The following is a 24460-nucleotide window of genomic DNA, read 5'->3' as shown; positions in this document are numbered from 1 at the left end:
GTCACAAAAGATTACATATTATACTATTCCATTCATATGAAATGTTCAGAATAGAAAAACTATAGAAACAGAAAGTAGATTAGGGTTGGGGGAAGGGAGGAATGAGGAGTAACTACTAATAAATATGGGGTTTCTTTCTGGGGTGATAAAAATGTTCTGAAATTAGGGCTGGCCAGTTAGCTCATTTGGTTAGAGCACAGTGCAGATAACACCAAGGTCAAGGGTTTGAATCCCCTTACTGGCCAGGCGCTAAAACAAAAGTTCTGAAATTAGATAATGGTGATGGCTGTACAATTCTGTGAATATACAAAAAAACCATTGAATTGTATATACTTTATTGGGTCACTGTTGTGATATATGAATTGTATTTAAATAAACCTATTTTAAAATACCACTTATATATTCATTCACTCATAAAATATTTAATGAGGACCAATCAGACACTGTACTAATAAATAAAATTATAACTCAAAAGGAATAAATTAAAACTCAAAAGGAATAAGCAAAAATTTTAACTTGGGGCCAGCCCGTGGCTCACTTGGGAGAGTGCATTGCTGATAACACCAAGGCCACGGGTTCCCTATATAGGAATAGTCAGTTAGTTTCCTTGCAAAAGCGTGGTGCTAACAACACCAAGTCAAGGGTTAAGATCCCCTTACCAGTCATCTTTAGAAAAAAAAAATTTTTAACTCAAAAGGAATAAAATTATAACTCTCCCCAGAGATCTTATAGTCTATTAGACTCTACAAAATAAACTTAAGTGCAATAAGATTTACATGAGGATATAAGGTTTACACGCAAGACTCACATAAGCAAAATAAAATAGGAATACATGGATTTTTGTACATGATAAGCCAAAATCATATTTAAGGGGCAAATATTTAAAGTACTGAAATTAAAGGCATGTGACTCTGTGTCTATCACAAAAGAGACAGTTAAGACCATATACATCAGGGACTGGGAAGCTACAACCCATGGACTGGCCTCCTGTTTTTGTAAATAAAATGTTATTGGAACAAAGTCACACCTATTCATTTACTTCAGCTGCAAGGGCAGAGTTGAGTATTTGCCACAGAGGTGATATGGCCTTCAAATCTAAACTATTTACCATCTGGCTGTTTGAGAAAAAGTTAAGTTACTAGGTAGAATTTATCCTAGGAATGCATAGATAGTTCGATATTGGGAAATGCATTAAAAATTCTCTAAACTGCTATATTAAGGAATCCAAAATACATAATTTTATTGACAGGTATAGAAACAGGGTATGAGAAAACTGTTCCCAATTTACAAAAATAATCTTTACAATCTAAAAACCTTTAACTTGACTAAAACCGAAAAACAAACAAAACTATCTACCAGAATACAAGAAGAAATGGTGAAACACTGGAAGCATTCCCATTAAAATTGGGACAAAAAAGATTTCTGCCTAGCAATTACATTCACAATTGTAGTTACTAGAAGTCCTGAACAGTGCAATAAGACAAGAAAAAAAGGTGGGGGTGGGGGGAGATACAAATATTGAGCAAGAAGGTGCAAAAATCCCTTTGAAGAGTATATTATTGTCTACCTAGAAAATCTAAGAATCAACTAAAAAATCTCCTGGACATAATAAGAGTTCTGTAAGTTGGGTGGATATAAAGTCAACATAGATAAATCTATGCTTCTGTATATGACAGAATAGCCAATTAGAAAATATAGTGAAAAAATATCCATCCCATTCTCAATAGCAACTTAAACCATGTATAAGAATAAATATAACAAGAGATGTATAAGAAACCTGTAAAACTGTAATGAAGGACCTATAAGAAAAACTGAGTAAGTGGAGAGGATTAATTATTGAAAAGTTATGAATTCTCTCTAAATCTGGAAGTTTAAAGCAATCACAATAAAAAATACCCAACTGTAGTCAACTGTTACGTTGCCTCAGCATCCATTTTGAAAACAAGTTTATCCACTTTGAATACAAGCATCCATTCAAATACAAGGCTCAATCATCCTTGACAGTTTCCAATTCCACACCACACCCAAATGGCTCAAGCTGGTGGCCAGAGATAAGAACTTAGAGGCATGTCTCCTGCCTTGCAGACTGGGCTCCCTGCATTCCTGCTGCTTCCTTTCAATGCTTCAGGCATTTGCCCCCGAACTTAAAGTAACCACCCTATCCCTCATGTATACTGCTAGCTGCCATGCTCTTCTCTCTCTCGACCTGACTCTTCATTCCTGGCTTGTGTGACCCAGGGATGCAAGACTGCACTCCTGACTCAATATACCCTTGTTGCCCATAATTTGTAAATAAAAATCTTTGAACTTGTTTCCTATTGTAGTGTTGTACTGAATTTGAGCCTTCCCTCTGAAGAACTAGGGCTGTCCCAGGCTGGATTTTCCTGGGGTGAGGGGTTTGGGGGGGCAGGACACACAAGGTTGGGCTCCCAGTGCCAGAGCAACAGACAGGCAGGCATAAAATGGATGGGCACAGTTAGACAAGAGCCACAAGGGTGTCTGCTAATAACAACAAGTTTCCTGTGTGAGGGACCCCTTGGTTGCAGGTTGGGCAACTAGGCATTAGGCTGTTTCCCAGGTAAAAGAAGTGTCCTGTGAAAGACATACTGTAACCACCCACGTCTAGCTTCCCTTCATTTCCCTTTAGGACAGGGTTGCCAGCTGCTCTGGTACTGGAATCCCAATTTAGCTGGGGGCTCTCAAAGCACTAACAAACTGTTTTATGTACCTTGACAATATTCCTTAAATTCAATGACCTTAAAATCCATATGGAAGAGAAAATGCTCAACACAGCTGGAAACTGTGGAAAAGGTAAAAGGTTCATTTACGGATTCAGGTGGACATTAAAAAGTCTATGTACCTGGGCTTGTAAATTGAGTTCATTTAGTGCTGCTTGGCACTATGTTCTCTGCTTACTCTAGGGAACACTCTGAGAAAGTCATAAGAAATCTGATGTTATATTTGTCATAGGCTATTGCTATGAATATTATTTCTAACACTATATATGAAAACCCATTGGAAAATATTTTCTTCAGAGAATTGTGCCAAGAAAGAAAACATAATTATCTGGGGAATTATTTTGCTTTATCCTTGCAGACAATGTCAATATTTTAACTGGTTGTCTATCTATTTACTATAATTTCCAGGAAGACTGAGTGCACATTTGCAGCTCAAAGTTACTCCAACTATGTGTAGATCCTTATGACTTGGGTATCAACTTACTGATTTTCTAAATTTCCTTTTGGACCTGATCTTCGATTCAACCTACATTTTCCTGACTATACATTTCCTTTTTATTACATGGATTTTGGGGGGAGATTTAAATGACTGAATAAACAGATGGATGCCTTACCTGGAAGGTGATCATTTTATGCAGCTCTTGGACCAAGATCTATGAAAGTAGAAGTGGAGAGAATAGAAAGACATGAGATACCTGGACTGCAATGTACAACTCTGTTCTATCAGAACAAAGTAAACTGCAGCCTCAGAAAATGCCACCTACTGGGAGAACGACATTTCTAGCAAGTCAGAAAAGTCCAAGTTTCATAAGCACGGATCTCTAGTTGTGATTCTGTTATGATAGAGCTTAGATAAGGATGTTGCACATTTCTGTTCTACTGATCTAACACCAAGTTGTTAACCTTTGAACCAGTGTTTTTTTTTTTTCCCTCTCAGAAATTTATCCTAAGGAAATAATGGATAAGTTAAAAGACTAAAATCTTGATCCCTAAAGCTCAGTAGGTCTAGAAATTATTCCTTCCTGTGATTATCTAGTCTCTGCTCTGAAGCTGGGGTAAGAGATCTCAAATTAGGTTGGGCTTTCTTGGGAAAGCTAGATTCAGGGACCCAGGGAGATTTTGTTTGTTTGTTTGTTTTGTTTTGTTTATGCTGTAGCCTTCAGTTTAGACTCCATTCTCTCTCTCTGGAAACTTACCATCTCTTATGAGCTCATTCTGGGCTTTTTGAAATTCCAACCAGCACTGCTGGGTTGCTAGGAAGGCTAAAACGGGCAAGAGGGACTCTGAGCTTCGTTTACACAGTCTTCAATACATCTGCAGATACACCACAAGACTAAAAAATGACCACAAATTGCAATTTACTCAGCATTCATTGCTCAAATACTTTAAAAGGAGAATAAACCCAACGTGATAAACCCAACTGCTGTGAGAACACCCTAAGAATGCATAACAGTTCCTCTTTCTTCCTGGATCCCTTGAAATGGCTTGAAATTTCCTGTGTCAGGCTCGTGTAGGGCCACCTGTCCTCTTAGAACCACGAAAGTTAAATGCACAAGAATACAAATTGAGCTGGACCCCGCCCCACCGGGGCTCTGGTAACCTACCCAGTGCCAGTGAGAGCTCTACTGCTTTCTGAGAACCACTGCAGAGTACGACAGGACTCACACACCCAAACACAAAGTTACCGCATTTGGGGATTATAAAGTTTTGTCTTCAGCCAGGTAAACCCACAAGACAGTCTCCGCCTTTCTCCCTGCCCTTGCATACTTCTCCCGAGTCCATACCTACTCTTCCGCCGCCTAGCTCTCAGCTCCGGGTCTAAGCCCGGGATCAGATTACAGCGTCGTCCAGGTACTAAAGGGGCAACCCCCACCCTCTGTTCACGCTGCGCAGGTCTGAAGATTGCAGAATACCGCCTACGGCCCTACTGCGCGTGTGCGGAAGTAACTGCTCACCTAGAGTTCCCAGGCTCCTCCGGGGTATAGGCCAGCCATCGGAGACCACATTTCCCATAAAGCCTGTGGAGCTCTTTTCCGGAAAACGTCAGATTCTTTTTCCTCCTTTGGGGAGATTCTTGGGTTGGTATTACTAGGGATGGCCAAAGAGCTGCGCACGTAGCTACACACAAAGATAAGCGTACATATCACTTTCATTTGAAAAGACAGACATAAGAATTTTTAAATACTGGAAAGTCGAAATCAACAGTATGCTAAAAGAATAATTTACTCTTACTCAGTAGGGTTTCACTAGATTAGGTCAGGGAGATGTAGAGGACCCAACAAAGAAGACTGAGAGAGAATAATCGGTGAGGTAAATGTAAAAGTACGAGGTTTGGATCTGAAAAACCAAGGGAAGAAATTATTACAAGAAGTAGAGAGGACCCACCGTGTCAAATGCTGCTGATAGGTCAAGTACGTTGAAAACTAAGGATTAACCAATTGCTTTTAGCAATGTTTAGGTCACTAGTGATGTTGAAACACGCCATTATAGTGAAACGGTGGAAGTTTGATAAAGTCTGATGAGAGTTTGTACAAGTGGGAGTAAAGAAAGGTAAGCAGAGTTCATAAGTACAGGTGCAGATAGGTGGGCAGATTTACTGTTAGGAAAATGAGGGAAAAGTACACTTGAGTACTTCTGTTTTCTCAATGAAACAGGAAGCTGAAAGTGAAGATAGGGAGAAAGTATTGGAGGTTTGAAGAAAGAAAAAATAATACTGTATTAAATTGATTCTGATACATTTTTTCACATTTCAACATCTGTGAAATTGCTATCTTACATCACAGTCTAATAGCAACATTGTTCTTATTAGTACATAAAATAATGATACATCTTATAATCAATATTATCTAAGAGTTTGTAAAATGTTAGTTATTTAAGAATGTGGAAAAGTGAGTGGATTAAGGAAATGTAGTACTATTGCCTGGCACCATTAAGAACACACTTGATATTAGTTCACCTTACTGACATGTTCAACGTGAATATTAGTGATATTAATTCACCTTACTGGCATGTTCAATGTCATAGACATATTTTTATATCTGCAAAAAAATTCTTTCTTGACCTATAGCCCACTTGAGCAATGCTTTCATTTCCCAGCCTTCCTTCACAGAAAATTTTCTCTAAAGAGTTGCTTCTTGTTGCTGCCTATGCTTTCTTACCTCCAGTTCTCTCTTCAGTACACTCTCATTGGCTTCTTGACCCTAAACTCTCTTGAAACTGCTTTTGTTGAGTTACTAATGAAGTTCACTTGACAAATTAAATGGATTTTGTCCTCACTATATTTAACTTCAACAACATTCAACAAAATTGAAATACTTCCTTCTCATGGTTTCTAGAACATCTCATGCAGCTAGTTTCCCCCACCTCACTGAGACTACTTCTATATATATATATTTTACTAAATACCCTTCCTCTGTTCCACCTCCAAATGTTGGAATGCTCAAGGGTTTGGCCTTGAGCCTTTTCTTTTTGAAATGTGTTCTCTCTCTAAATGATCTCATTAGGTCACATGGCTTTAAATACCATTTATGTGATAATGACTGGCAAATCTTTATTTCCAGACCTCATCTCTCCTCTCAACTCCAGACCCTAATTTCTTATACCTACCTGAAATCTCTCCTTGGATATCTAAAATCGACCATCAACTTCACCTGTCCAAACCAAACTCTTAATTCCTGGCCACCAACCAAGCACTTCCTAGTTCAGTTAACTCACCATCATACACCTGGTTACACAAGCAGAAACTTAGAAGCCATTCTTGATTCCTCTTGTTCCTTTTCCTTTCTCTCATAGTATATATGTTCTATGAGGGCATATATTTTTGTTTGTTTTGTTTATGACTGTATTTCCAGAGCCTAGCACACAATAGGTGCTCGATAAATATTCCCACCTCACGCTCATTAGAATGGCTGCTACCCAAAGAAAACAAAACCAGAAAATAACAAGTGTTGGGCCGGCCCGTGGCTCACTCGGGAGAGTGCGGTGCTGATAACACCAAGGCCCCGGGTTCGGATCCCATATACGGATGGCCGGTTCGCTCACTGGCTGAGCGTGGTGCTGACAACACCAAGTCAAGGGTTAAGATCCCCTTACCGGTCATCTTTTAAAAAAAAAAAAAAAGAAAGAAAATAACAAGTGTTGGTGAGAATAGGGAGAAATTGGAACCCTTGTGCACTGTTTGTAGGAATGTAAAACGGTACACCCACTGTGAAAAACAATATGCCAGTTTTCCAAAAAATTAAAAACAGAATTACCACATGGTTCAGCAATTCCCTTTCTGGACATACACCAAAAGAAATGAGAGTAGGGTCTTGAAGAGATATTTGTACACCCATGTTCATAGCAGCATTATTCACAATAGCCAGGTGGAAGCAACCCAAGTGCCCAGCGATGAATGAATGGATAATCAAAATTCAGTATATCCACACAATGGGATATTATTCAGCCTTAAAAAAGGAAGGAAATTCTCACACATGCTACAACATGGATGAACCTTGAGGACATTACGCTAAGTGAAATAAGCCAGTCACAAAAAGACAAATACTGTATGATTCCACTTACACGAGGTACTTAGAGTAGTTAAAATCATAGAGACAGAAAGTACAATAGTGGTTGCCAGGGGCGGGGGGGAGGGTAGAATGGGAAGTTATTGTTTAATGGGCATAGTCTCAGTTTTACAAGTTGAAAAGAGCTATGGAGATGCATGGTGGTGATGGCTGCACAATATTATAAATGTATTTAATCCCACTAACTGTACACTTAAAAATGATTAAGATGGTAAATTTTGTTATATGTATTTTATCAGAATAAAAAATATTGGGGAAAAATATAATTTAACTGTTTAAAGTAATGATAATAGAGTGTTTGGGGGATTTATAACATATGTAGAAGCAAAACATATAAAAATAATAGCACAAAAGCCAAGGAGAGATAAGTGCAATTCTACTGCTATATAGTTCTTATACTCTGATAAGCAAAGTGGTATAATGTACCTTGAAAAGTAGACTCTGATAAGCTAAAGAGGTATTCTAGAAACTACAAAGGCAACCACTGAGACAAAATAAACATATACGAGAGTACTTCAAAAAGTTCATGGAAAGATTTGTTATCATTTAATTCTATTTTTCCATGAACTTTTTGAAGTACCTTCATATAGCTAATAACCCAACAAAGGAGATTAAGATGAAATCTTAAATACTTAATCCAAGGGAAGGTAGACTAAGAGGGAAAAAGGAACAGGAACAGAAGGAACAAGTAGAATAAAACTTAGCAAGATGGAAAATTTAAACCAGTTATATCATTACATTAAACGAAAATTTTCTGAGGATCCCAGTTAAAAGGAAGTGATCATCAGATTGTATAAAAGTGATACCCAAATATGTGCTTCCTAAAAGAAACTGACTTTAAATATAAATAGGCTTTGATATCAGGTTAATGTTGGTTTCATAGAATGAGTTAAAAAGTGTTCCCTTATCTTTAATTTTTTTGAAAATTTTGAGAAGGATGGGTAGGAGTTCTTCTTTAAATGTTTGATAGAATTAACTAACCAGTGAAGCCATCAGACCCAGGGCTTTTCCTTGTCAAAGATTTTTTATTTTTTATTCAAACTCATTACTAGTTATAGTGCAAGAAAGTTCTCTGCATGGCCTCGGACCTACCTGGTTCTCCCCACTTTCTCACTTGTAGTTCTCAGTAAGTGTAGAATGTGCTGGGAATGCAACATCCTGATATAAGGAGGAGCCACCAGGCTCTGTTCCTGTCCTCTCCTAGAAATAGGGTATCTTTTAACATTTTAGTTGAGCTTGTCATGTAGTCCCCTTGTATAAAATCCAGGGTTGGCTTGCTTTCCAAGGTCCTTCAGCTGCAGTGCAAGTGTGGCATGCACAGACAAGCCCCATCCACCCTAGGCATCTTTCCTGAGCCTTGGGGACTGGATTGCCCTGCATCCTATGCTTCTTTTGTTCCCTTGCTGCCTATCTGTAAGCAATACATGCACTGGATGTAATTTGTTTCTTGTGAGAGTGTTCTGTTTCATCAGGCTCGTGAAAGTAATCAGTGCACAATGAATCTGCTTTACATATAGGTCTATTCAGATTTTCTATTTCTTCATGATTTAGTCTTGGTAGGTTTGTGTTTCTAGGAATGTGTCCACTTTATCTAGAATATCCAATTTTTTGACATACATTTGTTCATAGCACTTAAAAATTTTTTTATTGATTATATATATTTGCGGGGTACAGAATTGAATATCAATACATTGTATACAATATGTAGTGATTAAATCAGGATAATTAATATATTCATGTATAGAAAACGTAATCAATCTTTGTGACGCAACTAGTTTCTTGCCAACCCACCTCTCCCCCTTTCCCATCTCTAATAACCACAGTTCTATTTTTGAAAGTTTAATTTATTACTGTGATTGTTTCTTTCTTTGTCTTCTTTTTTTCTTTATTTTAGCTCCCACTTATGAGTGAGGACATGTGGTATTTCTCTTTCTGTGCCTGGCTTATTTCACTTAACATAATTTTCTCTAAGTTCATCCATGTTGCTGTGAATGGCAGAATTTCATTTTTTTTTTTTTTATGGCAGTGTAGTATTCCATTGAGTATATATACCACATTTTCTCTATCCAGTCATCTGTCAATGGACATTTAGGGTGATTCCAACTCTTGGTTATCATAAATAGAGCTGCGACAAACATGGGAGTGCAAGTATTCCTTCGACATGATGATTTCTATTCCTTTGGGCATAAATTCCATTTGTATGGCGGTTCTATCTGCAGTTGGAGGAACCACCGCACAGTTTTCCATAATGGCTGCACTAATTTACAGTCCCACCAACAGTGTAGGAGGGTTCCCCTTTCTCCAGATTCTTGCCAGCATTTGTTATTCTCTGTCTTTTTGATAATAGCCGGTCTAACTGGCATGAGATGATATCTCAGTGTGGTTTTGATTTGCATTTCTCTGATGCTGAGTGATGTTATTTTTTCATGTGTCTGTTGTGTTTCATATGTTCCATTTGTCTATCTTCATATGAGAAACGTCTATTCAGCTCCTTTGCCCATTTTCAAATTGGATTACTGTTAGGTTTGGCAAGATGGAGAAAAGAGACAGAGACCCAAGCCAGGCACCATTTCAGCCAAGAAGCTTTATTCTATACAGCGTGGAGGGGAGACCAAGTTAGATCAGCTCCCCCAAACAAAGGAAAGTAGGAGGTTTATAAGCCTTGGAGGGTTCTGGCAGAGTAATGGGCAATTTTGAAATCAGTGGTATGCCAGGTGACACAGCCCTGTAGTCTGCTGACATCTGCTTGGTTAGGACATAGGCTTCTAATTAGTGCCACCACTATATCAGTGCAAAGTGTTTCAGCCCAAAGCCGGCTACTGCAGCCCACAAAAAGTTCCTTTGATGGTTAACAGTCATTTTTACCCCTCCCAGCAGAGGAATTTTGCCGACCAGTTCCCAGAGCAGAAAAGGGAAAGGGGAGGGGGAAGAGTGTGAAAATTTGTTTAATGTGGCTGTGCTGATTTTAAGCCAGCCATGAAGCCTAATGGTTACTTGTTTTCTTACTGTTATTTTAGTTCTTTGTATATTCTGGATATTAATCCTTTGTCAGATGCATGGTTTGCAAATATTTTCTCCCATTCTGTAGGTTGTCTTTTCACTCTGTTAATTGTTTCTTTCACTATGCAGAAGCTTTTTAGTTTGATATAATCCCATTTGTTTATTTTTTCTTTTGTTGCCTGTGCTTTTGGGGTCATGTTCATAAAGTCTTTGCCCAGTCCTATATCCTGAAGTGTTTCCGTGTGTTTTCCTTGAGGAGTTATATAGTTCCAAATCTTATATTAATGTCTTTAATCCATTTTGAGTTAATTTTGGTATATGGTGAGAGGTACAGGTTCAGTTTCATTCTATTGCATATGGATGTCCAGTTTTCCCAGCAGCATTTATTGAAGAGGCAATCTTTTCCTCAATGTATGTTCTTGTTGCCTTTGTGAAAGCATAGCCCTCTCTTGCAATCCCTTATATTTTTGTAGAATTGGCAGTAATGACCCTTCTTTCATTTCTGATTTTAGTAATTTGAGTCTTTTTTTCTTAGTCCACCTAGCTGGAAGTTGGTCAAAGAACCATCTTTTGGTTTTACTGACTTTCTCTATTGTTTTTCTATTCAATATTTTGTTTATGTTTACTCTAATCTTTATTATTTCCTTTCTTCTGCTCACTTTGGGTTTAGTTAGTTCTTCTTTTTCTAGGTCTATCCTGGAAAATGTCCAATGTGCACTAAAGAATGTGTATTCTGTTGTTGTTGCATAGGGTGTTCTGTATGTCTGTTAGATCTAGCTGGTTTACTGTGTTTTTGAAGTCTTCTGTTTACTCATCTTCTCTCTGATGGTTCTATAAATTATTGAGAGTGGGGTACTGAAGTCTGCAACTATTACTGTAGAATTATCTATTTCTCCATTCAATTCTGTTAGTTTTTGCTTCATATATTTTGATGGTGTGTGACTAGGTGAGTAAATACTTATAATTGGTTTTTTGTTTGTTTTTTTGGCAGCTGGCCAGTACAGGGATCCCTTCACCTTGGTGTTATACCATGCCCTAAACTGAGCTAACCAACCAGCCCTATAATTGTTTTATCTTCTTGCTGTGATGAACCATTTATCAAAGTACACTGTCCTTTCTAATCTCTTATAACCTTTTTTTCCTTAAAATCTATTTTGTCTGATCAGTATAATCACCCTTGCTCTCTTCTGGTTATTATTTGCATGGTTTATACTTTTCCATCCTTTCACTTTCAACATACTTGTGTCTTTGTATCTAAAGTGAGCCTCTCGTAGGGAGCACATAGTTGGATCATGTGTTTTCATCCATTCTACTAATATTTGTCTTTTAATTGGAGAGTTGAATTTATTTACATTTAAAGTAATTACTGATGGGCCGGCCCGTGGCTCACTCGGTAGAGTGCGGTGCAGATAAAGTAATTACTGATAAGAAGGGACTTATTCTGTCATTTGCTATTTTTTTCATATGCCTTATAGCTCTTTTTACCCCTCATTTCCCAAATTACTGTCTTCTTGTGTGTTTAGTTATTTCTTGTAGTACAACATTTGAATTTCTTTCTCATTTCCATTTGTGTATATTCCATATCTATTATTTTTGTGTGGTTACTAAGAGGATTACATTTAACATTCTAACATTGTAACACTCTATTTGAATTTATACCAGCACTTCAATATCGTATAAAAACTCTACTCCTTTACAGTTGTCCCCACCCTTTTCAGTTGTCACAAAATTACTTCTTTATACATTGTGTGCCCCGCAACATAAATAATTCCTTTAAATGCATTAGCCTTAAATTATAAAGAAAACAAAATGTGAAGTTACAATACTAGCTTTTAGACTATCAGTTTTTAAAAAAATCACGCCTGTTAAGTCACATAGAAAACAAAAAGTTGAATTATAAACCATTGTTACAATATTAGCTTTTACAATTGTCCCTGTATTTATCTTTACTGGGATACTTATTTCTTCATATGGCTTTGTGTTCTACTGTCCTTTCATTTCAACCTGCAGGACTCCCTAGAGCATATTTTACAGGGCCGGTATAGTGGAAACAATCCTCAGCTTTTGTTTATCTTGGAATGTCTTAATTTCTCCCTCATTTTTGAAAGACAGTTTTGCTAGATGTAGGCTTCTTCGTTTTTGTTTTTGCTTTTGTTTTCTTTTAGACCCCTGCTTTCTGTCCTCCAGTTTCTGATGAGTAATCTCCTGATAATCTTATTGAAGATCTCTTGTATGTGGCGACTGTTTTATCCGTATATCATTTTCTTGACTTTCTCCATGTTTTCCTTTAGTTCTTTGATCATCTTTAAGACAGTTGTTTTAAAGTCTTTGTCTGGTAGATCAAGTCATTCTCAGAGACAGTATCTATTGGCTTATTTTTTTTCCTTTGAATTGGCAATACTTTCCTATTTCTTTGCATACCTTGTGATTTTTTTGTTGTTGTTGTTGAAAGCTGGAACTTTGACTCTAATAATGTCTAACTCTGGAAATCAGATCCTCCACATTTCCCATGATCTGCTGGGTTTTATTTCTTTGGTTGTTTTAGGCTGTGTCTGTGCCACAAATCAGCCTAAGGTGTAAACTTAAGATCTTCTCAGGTCTTTTCTGAGTTTGCACCTCCCCACAGTATGCATGATGACTTTCTGATTTTCCTCATACTTATATATGCAGTAGCTTTTGAATGTCCTAGTCTTCAATGTCTGGCTCCCAAAAGGGGAAAAAGAGAAAACGAAGGAGGGAAAATGGCACCAGCCCTTTAAATCTCCTGGAAGTCACTTCAGCCAGAGGGGAAAGAGCTTGTAACAAAGTGGGGAGGTGTAGCCACAATGGCCACTGCCTCTTTGTCTACACCTCTGTGATCAGAAGCAGCAGTCAGCAATCAGAGAACAAATTCTTGCTATTTGAAGGACAGGGTCTTTTTGCCCTCTCTGGCTCCCACAGCTGTGTGCATACTGTTCCAAGAACATGTGCACAGCTGCCTGCCATGGGACTGAGGTGTAGCTGCTACTGTACTAAGAGGTGAAATGGACCAAAATTAAGTGCAATTTACTATCCAAGCCCTGGAAGTTGAAAGCCTTGGCTAGACTCGAGGTCCAAAAATAGTTATGTCTGACAGACTGCCAGTGCAACTGCTGTATGGGTGGGGAAACAGATTTCTGGAGCTTCCTACTCCTCCATTTTCCCAGAACCCTCTCCATGTTCTCCCCTTTTTGAAGTCATAGAATCTTCAGTTTTGTCTGGACATATGCGTGCCCAGAATAAAAATTACATATCCCAGCCTCCCTTGCAGCTACCTATGTCTGGATGACCAAATTTTGGCCAGTAGGATGTAAGTGGAAGTAGTGGTACAAATTTAGAATGTCCTTAAAAGGTATCCTTCTCTATTCCAACTTTATGTTGAATGTATATTAGGTACCTGGAGTTTGGGCACACATTTTGGACTATGAAGAAGACACATGCTGATACCAGAGAAACAAGAAGGAACCTGGGCTCCTAACATCATGGAGTGCCATCCATACCAGACCTGGACTAATTGTATTTAAGCTCCTTTTAAATGAGAGAGAAATAAATTTCTATTTTGTTTAACAAGTATTGCTTTTTGTTGATTTCTATTATGAACAGTTGAACCTAATCCTAATTAAGGTATTGAACATATGTATTTTCTAGCCCAGGACACAAATTATTTTTTAAAAATCAAGAAATAGCTTTGTTGTGATGTCTTTTCATTTATCTACTCACTGAACAAACATCCAAGAGGGCAGTAATTGGAGTTCAGACACCCTAACAGAATTCACAACGGAGAGATGACATTATTAGACATGTGGAGGATTGTTACAGCCATTTTGGTTGCCATAACAAAATATCTCAAACTGGGTGGTTCATAAACAAAAATTTATTTCTCACAATTCTGGACACTAGGAAGTCCAAGGTCAAGGTGCCAGCAGATTCAGCATCTGGTGAGGGCCCATTTTGTGGTTCACAGATGGCACCCTTTCGTTGTGTCCTCACATGGTGGGAGGGGCAGATGAGCTCCACTGGGCCTCTTTTATAGACACTAATCCCATTCATGAGGGCTCTTCCCTTATTACCTAATCATCTCCTGAAAGGCCCACCTCCTAATACCATCACCTTGAGGGGTTGAATTTCAACATATTAATTTTGAGAAGACACAAACATTCAGAACACAGCAGTGATCCTGGAGTGATCCCAACTATAGATGCCTCAACCATAAAGAAACCATAAAGTGATAACCAAAAGATGTGAGAAACCATAAAGTGATAATCAAAAAATGTTAACTTAAAATAAGGTTTGAGATCTTCGGGAATTACAAAATTCTGATAGGGTCACTACCTGAAATCAGGTGATTTTCTTTTTCCTCTTTTTAAGTTTTCTAGTATAACTTAAGATGCTGCTACGGAACCTGATCAAGTTATTTTCTTGGAGACTATTAGCTTAACTAATACTGTTTATCCCATAAGGTCCAGTTTTCTATGCCACCAATTTAAATCCAAACTTACTAGGGCCCATAATAATATACAGTCCTGGAGGCTTAACAACAGCAAGAAAAACTTTATAATGCAATAGTTAAGAGCATAAGCACTGCAGTCAGACATATCTAGGTTGGTGTCTACAACTTTCACATGTGGGACCTTGGAAAAACTAAATAACCCTTCTAATCCCTATCTAAGGATAATGGATACATAGATTTAATCATATAAAGTGCTTGGCACAGTGCCTGGCACATAACTGTCACTCAGCAAATGGGAAGAGTTATCACAAGATTCCCAGTATCCGTAAGAATGTGTGTGGCTCAGAAGGACCTCCAGAGGTAATCTATTGTATCTCCTTTAGGTGCCTAGGTTTTGCCAGCTCACCTATAACATGGAGTCACATTAACAATATCCACTATGTTCTTCTGGCCTTTAACCTTCCAGTTAATACGAAAACTCCACGACTGCCAACTGCCCTCGCCATTCATTCACTTTTGCAAATTCTCCACTCCATAAACAAGTCCTTACCTTCCAGGTGATGTCCATATCATTCCTTCCTCTGGCCTCTTTGGTGACTTTTGTAGCTAAGGGCTCCACTGCCTTCTCAGGTGCATTGAGATTCCTCTCCACTACCTTTACATTTTCCTTAAAATGTTTTTTTGTTGTTATTTTTCACTTTACAAAAAGAGTTTCATGCTGTATGTAATCTTTTGGAACTTAATTTTTTCACCTAATTTTGTGCTAAGACTCATGCATATTGTTGCATGTCACTGTAGCTCATTTGTTTTGGCTACTCTACCACATCATCCACTCTTCTGATGGGCACTTAGGTAGTTTTCAGGTTTTTGCTACCGTGAAACAACTACAACATATATTCTTGCTCATATTTCCTGTTGTACACATATAAATTTCTCTTAGCATACACCCTGCAGTGGTACTGCTGGATCATACTATGTGGATGTTACATGTCTCTTAATGTACTATAGCTTTTATATACACTTTTTATGATTTTCTGTTCCTACTTCATCTTCCCTTATCTTTTTTGAGAATATTTATTATACTTATTTTAAATTCTTCATCTGCTCATTCTAATTCTGCTTCAGAAATATGCTACGTATGCATTTAAAGGCCTGGAATAACATCTATATGTAGCAGTCATCTTTGAAGGATTGAGATTATGAAAAAAAAAAAAACATCAGTTCAACTGTCCTGGACAGCATTTCATTTTATTTTATTATGTAATATGTAGAAAGCCTTGACAGAGAAAAAATAGAGATTTATCAGAAACTGAAGAATTTTCTTAGGAAAGCGATGTTTGCTGAAGGCTACTTTTGTTCCAGCCATGATGTGCATCTGTCTTCTTGGAGATCCATGGCAAAGCTTGAGGGACAATATAACCCCACATCTTTCCAACTCATACTTAAGCCTTGGTCCTAGATTTGAATGTGGTTAGAGGTTGTGGAAATATAAAAAAGAACCAAAATAAAAACACTCTTCATGAAAGGCAAGCTCAGAGACTGATCCTCTCTTACCCAGGTACATCAGGAGCAGGAAGGATCCATGTTCCTGAAAGCATACTTTCTATTCATTTGGCTTTTTTGACTTGAGGCTCCAGTGTGGAGCTGAGTGCTCCATTGCCCTTCCTCCACTCACAGATGTCTGCATAGTTACATGTCCCGCACTTCCAAGCCTCCTCCACATCAACCCCTTGAGGCTCTCGGTGGCCCATCCAGTAGGCCATATGATGCTGTACCTTGCCTCTCACCTCCTTCTCATCAAAGGCTACAATCTCTGTACCCAGCATGGTGCCCGTCTCTTGGTGGATATACTCAATCTTCAGGATATCAATAACTGGGAGGTCAGACAGTGTTAGAGACAGGAAGACCAGTTCCATGAGGTCACCTAAAGACTTCACAGAGAATCCTCCCTGATGGGCATGCCTTAGCACTGAAGGCCCCAGTGGCTTTTCTGGACACAACTTTGCATGGTGGATTAGGCTGGCAGGGGCCACTTTCCCTTGTACCATGGCATCAAAGATATATTTGTATAGGCTGACTTGAAAATAGTCTTTCCTTTTCTGAGCTTCCACAGGGAGCACAGGGTGCCTGCGTGTCTTGAGCTCAGCCAGTTCCAATTCCCCCTTAGCTGTATAGTGCAGCTCATCAATCAATCCCACAAGAAGCACACCCTCCACTTCCCCAAACACTGGAAACTCTCTGATGCGCCCTTCTGACTGCAGGATAGGAATCATTGATAGTATGTTCAGAAACTTAATTGCCCAAGCATCTTCTTTAGTGGTGATAGGGACAGTCACAAGATCATGAAGTTCTAGTTCTTTTGCTAGGTGAATGCTGGCACCAGTGTTCAAAACAGCTGCCTTCTCAGGTGTCAAGACACCAGGAAACTCCTTCCCATATACCATTTGCAATTCACACCAGTTCTGATTAGACAGGTCAGTGACATATAAATATTTAAGGTGGAATCTCTCCATGGGTGATGAGACATCCAATCCTCTTTTCCAATTTTGTACACTTATGGGCTTGCCATCCTTCCCTGGGAGATCAGAAGGACCAGGCTTCCTAAGTGAAGCAGTTGACTCTTGAGCATCTTCCAGGTCCAGAAATTCTAGGAACTCTGAGTCACTCAAGTCTGAGAACCCTGAGGCTTCTGCTGACACTGTCTCCTCTTCTCCAGTCTCTGCCATGGCACAGCTCAGGATTGGGCAAGGAAGGCCCTGCATAACATGTTGAAGAAATTAAAATTTCTCAAAAGCACTTTCAAATTTCAATGAGATAAAGGGAATCAAGGAATCATGACAAATTATTTATTTACATTCTTTAAAGAAGCCAATTTATTTATGACTAATTAGTAATGCCATAGAATTGTAGTACACGTACATTTTACAATAGAGTTTCTTGTATCATCCAAATATATTTGTTTTGCAGAATTTTTTTAAGTGGAAAAATAGTTTTATTTCTCGATCTGCCACTAACATATTGTATGTGACTTTAAGCAAAGCACTTTCCATGGCTTCAATTTCTTCAGAATTAAAAGGAGACTTGAGGGCCGACCCTGTGGCTCACTCAGGAGAGTGCGGTGCTGGGAGCGCTGAGGATGCGGGTTCAGATCCTATATAGGGATGGCCAGTGCGCTCACTGGCTGAGCGCGGTGCGGACGACACTGCGCCAAGGGTTGCGATCCCCTTACCGGTCACAAAAAATAAAATAAAATAAAATAAAATAATTTAAAAAAATAAATGGAGACTTGAGGTTTGCCTTTTCTGCTTCAAAATTCTACTGATTTGAAATATTACTTCATTATTTTAAGTGAATATAGATCTTTGTAAATGTTGGAGCAATGTTTGACAGTTTACCATGGGCCATTTCTACAGTTCCTTTGATACAAAGTCCTTCACCAGAAAAATAAATCTCAATTACAGACAGTTCCTCGAGAAGAAGTAGCTCTACAATGACTATTCTTAAGTGCAGTATATTTATATTTATATATAGTTGATCTTTGAATTTTGTCATACTATGTTCCTGAGAACTGTACTTCCACCAAAAAAAAAAAAAAAGAGTAAAAAATCTCTTACTGGACTTTAATTTACCCTTCCTGACTTAACAAATAATCTTCCTAATACAGAAATTGGTGTTTCCCACTCAGTTTCTTTTCTCCCTCCACAAGAAATTAGCTTATAATGGATAATATCTGTCTATAAGCACTATTAAAAACCCAAACTTATTGCTATAAATAACAGTAAGTATTTATTATATAGTTATTGTGAGCTAGACACTGAGCCAAGTCCTTTATATACAATATCTCACTAAACTACCATGGTATGGGTACTCTTTTTTTTCTAACTTTTTACTATGAAAATTTTCATACATACAGTAGAAAGAACAATGAACATCTGTATACATTCCATGCATATTAACAACTGTAAATTATAGACATCATAACACTTCAAATCTAATACTTCAGCACACATCTCGAAATGACATTCTCCTACATAACTACAGTATGATTATCACATCTAACAAAATTAATAATTCCCTAACATGCCAGTCCATATTCAAATTCCCCCAACTGCCCTAAAAATATCCTGGATAGCTTTTTTAAACCAGAAAACAAAGACCACACATTATGTTTGATTGTTTTGTCTCTCAAGTATTTTTTAATTAAAGCCTTACTTTGAGACATGATGGAAAAATCTTAATAAGTACACATGGGAAAAGTAAGACATGATCACAGTTGAGTGAAGACAATCTAACCAGAAAGCCTGTCAGCTAATGCAGAAGCTGAAATTTTGGGAGTATGACAAGCTGCAGGATTGAAAGAAATGGATAATTAGTATTCCGCTCCTTCCTCACCCTCCTCTTCAACAGAATCCACACCAGCCTCCACATAATTCTTCTCAAGGACAGTCATGTCCTCACAGGCCTCAGAAAACTCTCCTGTCTCCATTCCTTCATCCACATACAAGCGAACAAAGGCACACTTGGCAAACATCAGGGCACACTTGTGGTCCAGTCGAGCCCAGGCCTCAAGAATGGCTGTGATATTGCTCAGCCTGCACACAGCTTGCTGTAGCTTGGACAGGTCTCCACCATGTACCACAGAAAGAGGCTGGTAATGAATGTCAACCTTGATGTCAGTGGGGCAAAAGTCTACAAACTGGATGCTGTGCTAGGTCTTGATAGTGGTGGTACAACAGGCAGCAAGCCATGTGTTTGCCATGATGAAGGTCACATTTCACCATGTGGTTGGCTGAATCAAAATAAGCACTGGTGATCTCTGCTACGGAAAGCTCAAATATTTGTAATCTTAAGAAACTAGGCAAATTATCTCGTGAAAGTACTTTTTAAGCCATCCTCTTAACCTCACATATCTGACCTTGCACAGAGAGAAAACTAAATAAGGTATGAGTAGTCTACTAGTATTTGACTCTGGGTGCCTGGAAAATAAATAATTTGACACAAAATTTAAGTTGACAGAGGCAACTATGAGCCAAGTGTCTTAATCTAATAAGCAATGGATAAGGTGAATGCATCAACTCCCATGTCAAAGCTGAAGAACCGATGCCCTAAAAATGTCTTAATATTAGTTATGGTTTTGCGGAACTAGTTTTTAAAGTCTAAATGTCATAGATAGCTAGAAGAAAAGTTATTTGTAACAAACAAAAGTAATACAATGCTAAGATTTTGGCTTATATCCTATAAAGTTATTCCTAAGTTATTGCTACATTTGCCTAAGTGTCTTAAACTACAAACGTGCTCTAAATGATAGTTTCAAAATGAGTAACTTTATTTGGCGTATGAAGTCTCTAAAAGTTGGAGAGAATCTTTATTTACCACCAAGAAATTAAAATAACAAAATGCATACACTGAGGTTCTTTTTGAGGAGGAAGGGGATATTAAGTCCAAATCAATTAACCTGAAAATATTTTTTTTCAAATATCTAAACCTGGCTGTCCAACATGGTAGCCACCAGCCATGTGTGGCTACTTATATTTAAATTAATTAAAATGAAATAAAATTTAAAACTAATTTTCTCAGTTGCACTAGCCACATTTCAAGGTTTCAGTAGCTACACATGTGGCTAGTGGGTATGTTATAAGGTACAGATACAGAACATTTCCCTGATCACAGTTCTATTGAACAGCACTGATTTAGATGATTTCATGTGTATGATTAACTCTCCAAAGAAAGAGTAAGCTCTTGAAAGGTACAGACTTTCTACTTGTTTTACAAACAACATTAAGAACAGGGTAGTTCTGGGCCGAGCCCGTGGCGCACTTGGTAGAGTGCTGCGCTGGGAGCGCGGCAACGCTCCCGCCGCGGGTTCGGATCCTATATAGGACTGACCAGTGCACTCACTGGCTGAGTGCCGGTCACGAAAAAACGACAAAAAAAAAAAAAAAAGAACAGGATAGTTCTAAACAGATAAGTGGAATGTTTTATGGAGAAGACACAAAGGGGATTCTCTGTGAAATTACTCATCTAAAAGAAGAAAACACACTGGGGATGGACAATTTAGACTCAGATGCGTGGTCTGGACTTTTCTATGCAGAAAAAAAATCAAGGAGAGAGCATGATGCTGTGCTTTGTCTCCCAAAATGTAGTTAGTATCTCTTCGACACGTGAGATGATTTTACATGGTGCATGGACCAACATTTTTAGATAAATCTTAGAATAACTATAAAGCTATCAGAGCACCCATGAACACCCTAATGTCATAGATATTGTTTCTTAGTATAAGTTTTGTTTTTAAAAAAGGTAAGCAAAAAAAGAAAAAAATATGAAAATAATAATATAGATACAACATACATATGGCAAAAATTGTTAGGAGGTAAGTAAATGGAACACCAGCATAGTGTCAAGAGTCTGGGGAACCTACAGATCTGATTTTGAGCTATGTAGTTCAGTAGAAGGCTATTTGTCTTTCGAGTGCAGTTCTTGGACATTTTGTTTTCTTGAAGCCACTGACACATCTGTAAAATGAGGGTACTCCTTCTAACCTTACTCAGCTATCCAACCATTGAGTGATAAAACATAGTAAACATATTAGCACTCAATGAATGTGGATCTCCTTCCCCTTCCCAAGGAAGAGATGAGACAGTCTATCTATGCCATTTGACAAATTAGACTAAACTTCAGGAGAAAGGAGAATCCTATTAAACTGGGACTTAATTGATCTTCCTCCTCACAGGGAAGGGCAGAATGCTGAAATGACAGGGCTAGGGAGAAGGAAGCTCTAAAGACCAGGTCTGCATCGAGGAACCCAGATTAGCAATCTGGGGCCTTGCTATGGTAGAACAGGGACTTTTGGTCTTTCCTTACCTGAACATTCCCTCACGTTGTGGTGTTTCCTATTCTCTGATCCACACTGAACAGACTGTTGCTCACTTCAGATCCCAGGGTAACGCTCGCCTCTCTCCTGGGGCAAACTCTGCATGATTTCCCATAACCTGGATGCTGTTACTTGATCCAATCTCTGCTCCCTGCAAGTAAAAGGTTCAAAAGTAACTAGGTCCACTAGGAGATTCGAGATGTTTCCTCTTCCAGCTCCATCCTTAGCCCAGAAGCTCAGGCAGGAGACCTCAGGTGAGAAGTTCTTCCTCTCTGAGGGGTTCCTGACTGCCTGCAGAACTGCCACTGCCTTCACCTTCAACATCCTTACTTGTCCAGTGCAGCCCGGACTTGTGAGCTCCGAGGGCGTTTGCTTTCAGGGGGGGACCTTTCCTCTGGCCCCAAATCACTGTCTCCCCGGGAGTGCTACTCATGCCCCAAAGCATACTGAGCACTTCCTACAATGTCCTGGAGGAGCTGGAATATGAGCAAGGAGTCGCCGGCCTTAGGAAGGGGTCCCAGCCGACCGCCGGGTCTTCTGAAAGCCAAGGTCCAGAACGGGAACCAGGCCTGCGAGACGAGGCGAGACGAGCCGCTGCTGGGGAGCCGCTCCCACCCGGGGAGGGGGACGCGGCGACCGCGGGGAAAGATCCCTGGGCCCCGAGGCTCAGTCCCCTCGGTCCCCACCCCTATTCGCCGAATTTCTCCCAACCTCAGATGCTTCTCCGAAACCCGGACTCCACCTGGCTCCGCCACGGCCTCGGAACTGCTCCCCGACTCCTCCCCAGACGAACGTGAGAAAGCAGCGCAAAGACAGCTGCCTGCCCTACGCAAACTTACCCAGAGCCCAGTCCCAGAATGCCCAGCGGCTGCCAAGGCCCGCCCTTCCCAGAGGCCTCCACGGCGCCGCCGAGTCCTCGCGAGACAGTGGCTGAGCTGGGAAGCCCGGCGCCTGGCGGAGGAGGGTGCTGGGAGCTTGAGGGGCGTCTTCTGGGAGTTCTCTAATGCTGGGCGGTCCCTGCCTGTGCGCCGCCGTCTGCGGGCGGAACCACGCTGTCACCTGAGCTGTAAGCTCAGTCTCGGCCGGGCTCTCTCGGCTGCTGCCAGGCTAGTCCGGGACAGATCTGGGCACATCCCTTCCCCCCGGTGCACCTGGCGTCGGCGCGCTAAGTGCTACACCTTGGCTTTGCAGCTCCTGGAGTCTGTATCCCCATCTGAGCACCTCGCACCAGCCTTCCCAGATGAGAGAACAGCCACGAACTCACTTTTGAAAGATACTGGCGCTCCCCTCATCAATGTAGTTTTTGTTTGCTTACTTTTAACTAACGTTTTTATCGGGAAATGCAACATAATTGTATTCTAAAATGTAAAAAAAGGGAAATAGAATAATTATTGAACAGACATGTCATCATTAGAGCAAAAGTGGAACAGTGTCAGGCCCTTCGCAAGTACCCTTCCTGAGGCAACCACTAGCCTGAATTTTATGACACTTCCTTGCTTTTCTTTACAGTTTTATCACCCATATTTGGAAACTTGATTTATGACAAAGGCAGCATCGCACAGGGATGAAGAAAAGGTGGTCTTTTCAACGAAGCTTCTATGACAATATGGTACCCTTATGACAAAAATAAAAAACGAGACCTCTATCTCACTTCATCACAAAAATCAATTCCAGGTGGTCTAAAGGCCTAAATATGAAATGCTAAACTATAAAGCTTTTAGAATATAAGAAAATATCTTTTGGACTTCAGAATTGGGAAATACTTTAAAAATAAAAGTAGAAAAACGTTAAATTTAAACTACAGAGGACATTTTGTGCAGTTGGGAAAATTTTAAAGTAACTTGTTTTTGCATAATGTAAATCAATTGTAGATATACTGAGTATGATAATGATTTTGTGGTTATGTAAGTGTGACGCTAGGGCTAGGGCTCACAGACCCCTCGAGTCTGTTGCACAGACTGGGTCACAAACCCTCCACACACAGGTCTATGAGCTAGGTAATAGGAAAAAGGTCCTGGGAGCCGTGGGTAAAAAATTAATAGGCTTTATTCAGAGATTGGAGCAACCATCCTAGTGGCTTCTCTGAGAGTTCTGAGAAGCACCGTGGAGCAGAGCTGTTAGTCCAATACTGAAGTCCATAACCCAGAAGGCCTCAGTGCCCATAGGCAATTACATTAAGTAGTAACAAGGAACACCTGAGGATATTTACAGCAAATGCTTGGCAAGATTCTGAACACCTGAGGGGCCATGACCATTTTCCTATATTTTCCCAACAGTAGGAAAAGGTCCTTTTTTCTTAGAATTGTGGAAGTTGAGGAAAAGCTTTTTAATCAAGTGAGATAAGAGAGAACATTGCTGGATTGAGGCTGGAAGTTTCTGCCTCCTCCCCAACATAACCTTCTTTTAGCCACGATGTAACTCCCAATGCCAAAAAAAACCCTCCCCAACCCCTTCACACACGGTCTACTCTTCAACCAGAGTTTGCGGTGGAGGTGGGGGCAAAGCCATTGGGTAGAGTAAAGCAGAAAAAGAGATTGAAAAATAATTATGGAATCTGTGGGGAAAAGAAATATCCAAGACAACGGTACCGAAAGTTTTCAATCTGAAGACTATGGGCCTCAAAGTTTAGAAAAAGATGCCCTTTTCCCAAAAGGCTGTCCTGAAGTCTGGGTCTTTAAGGCCCATCCATATACGAAAGTCATTGATTTGGTTCTTCCTTCTCTGGAGAGTATCTGTAACCATGAAATACTGTTAGACACAAATGGTCCATTTTTCTGTTTCCATCTTCCCTCCTTGATCTTTTGCAGCACAGGATTTG

The 24460-nt window shown here is 39.5% G+C and overlaps 2 protein-coding genes across 3 annotated transcripts in view; both read right to left on the bottom strand.

Moving 5' to 3' along the window:
* The window catches only part of ZNF684 (zinc finger protein 684), a 28790-nt gene extending 7076 nt beyond the window's left edge, over positions 1–21714 (bottom strand). The window contains exons 1-4 of one of the 2 annotated variants that reach the window (XM_063105342.1): positions 21633–21714; positions 4694–4856; positions 3935–4052; positions 3353–3391 (exon numbers count right to left, since the gene is read on the bottom strand). In XM_063105342.1, coding sequence (XP_062961412.1) covers positions 3353–3391; positions 3935–3937 — 42 coding nt within the window. In that variant the 5' untranslated portion in view covers positions 3938–4052; positions 4694–4856; positions 21633–21714. The remainder of the gene's footprint in view (positions 1–3352; positions 3392–3934; positions 4053–4693; positions 4857–21632) is intronic. The other variant, XM_063105344.1, reaches the window with a different exon arrangement.
* Positions 16045–21719, bottom strand: EXO5 (exonuclease 5). Its single transcript, XM_063105341.1, has 2 exons — positions 21633–21719; positions 16045–17527 (listed from the first exon to the last, which is right to left on the bottom strand). Exon 2 carries the CDS (start codon positions 17495–17497, stop codon positions 16379–16381), a length of 1119 nt encoding a protein of 372 aa, XP_062961411.1. The 5' UTR covers positions 17498–17527; positions 21633–21719; the 3' UTR covers positions 16045–16378.
* Between the last annotated feature and the right edge of the window lie 2741 nt (positions 21720–24460).

The sequence above is a fragment of the Cynocephalus volans genome, chromosome 8 (assembly GCF_027409185.1).
Source record: "Cynocephalus volans isolate mCynVol1 chromosome 8, mCynVol1.pri, whole genome shotgun sequence".
Taxonomy (NCBI): domain Eukaryota; kingdom Metazoa; phylum Chordata; class Mammalia; order Dermoptera; family Cynocephalidae; genus Cynocephalus; species Cynocephalus volans.
Note: the sequence above shows the minus strand (reverse complement) of the source record. Positions and strands in the feature narration are given on the sequence as shown.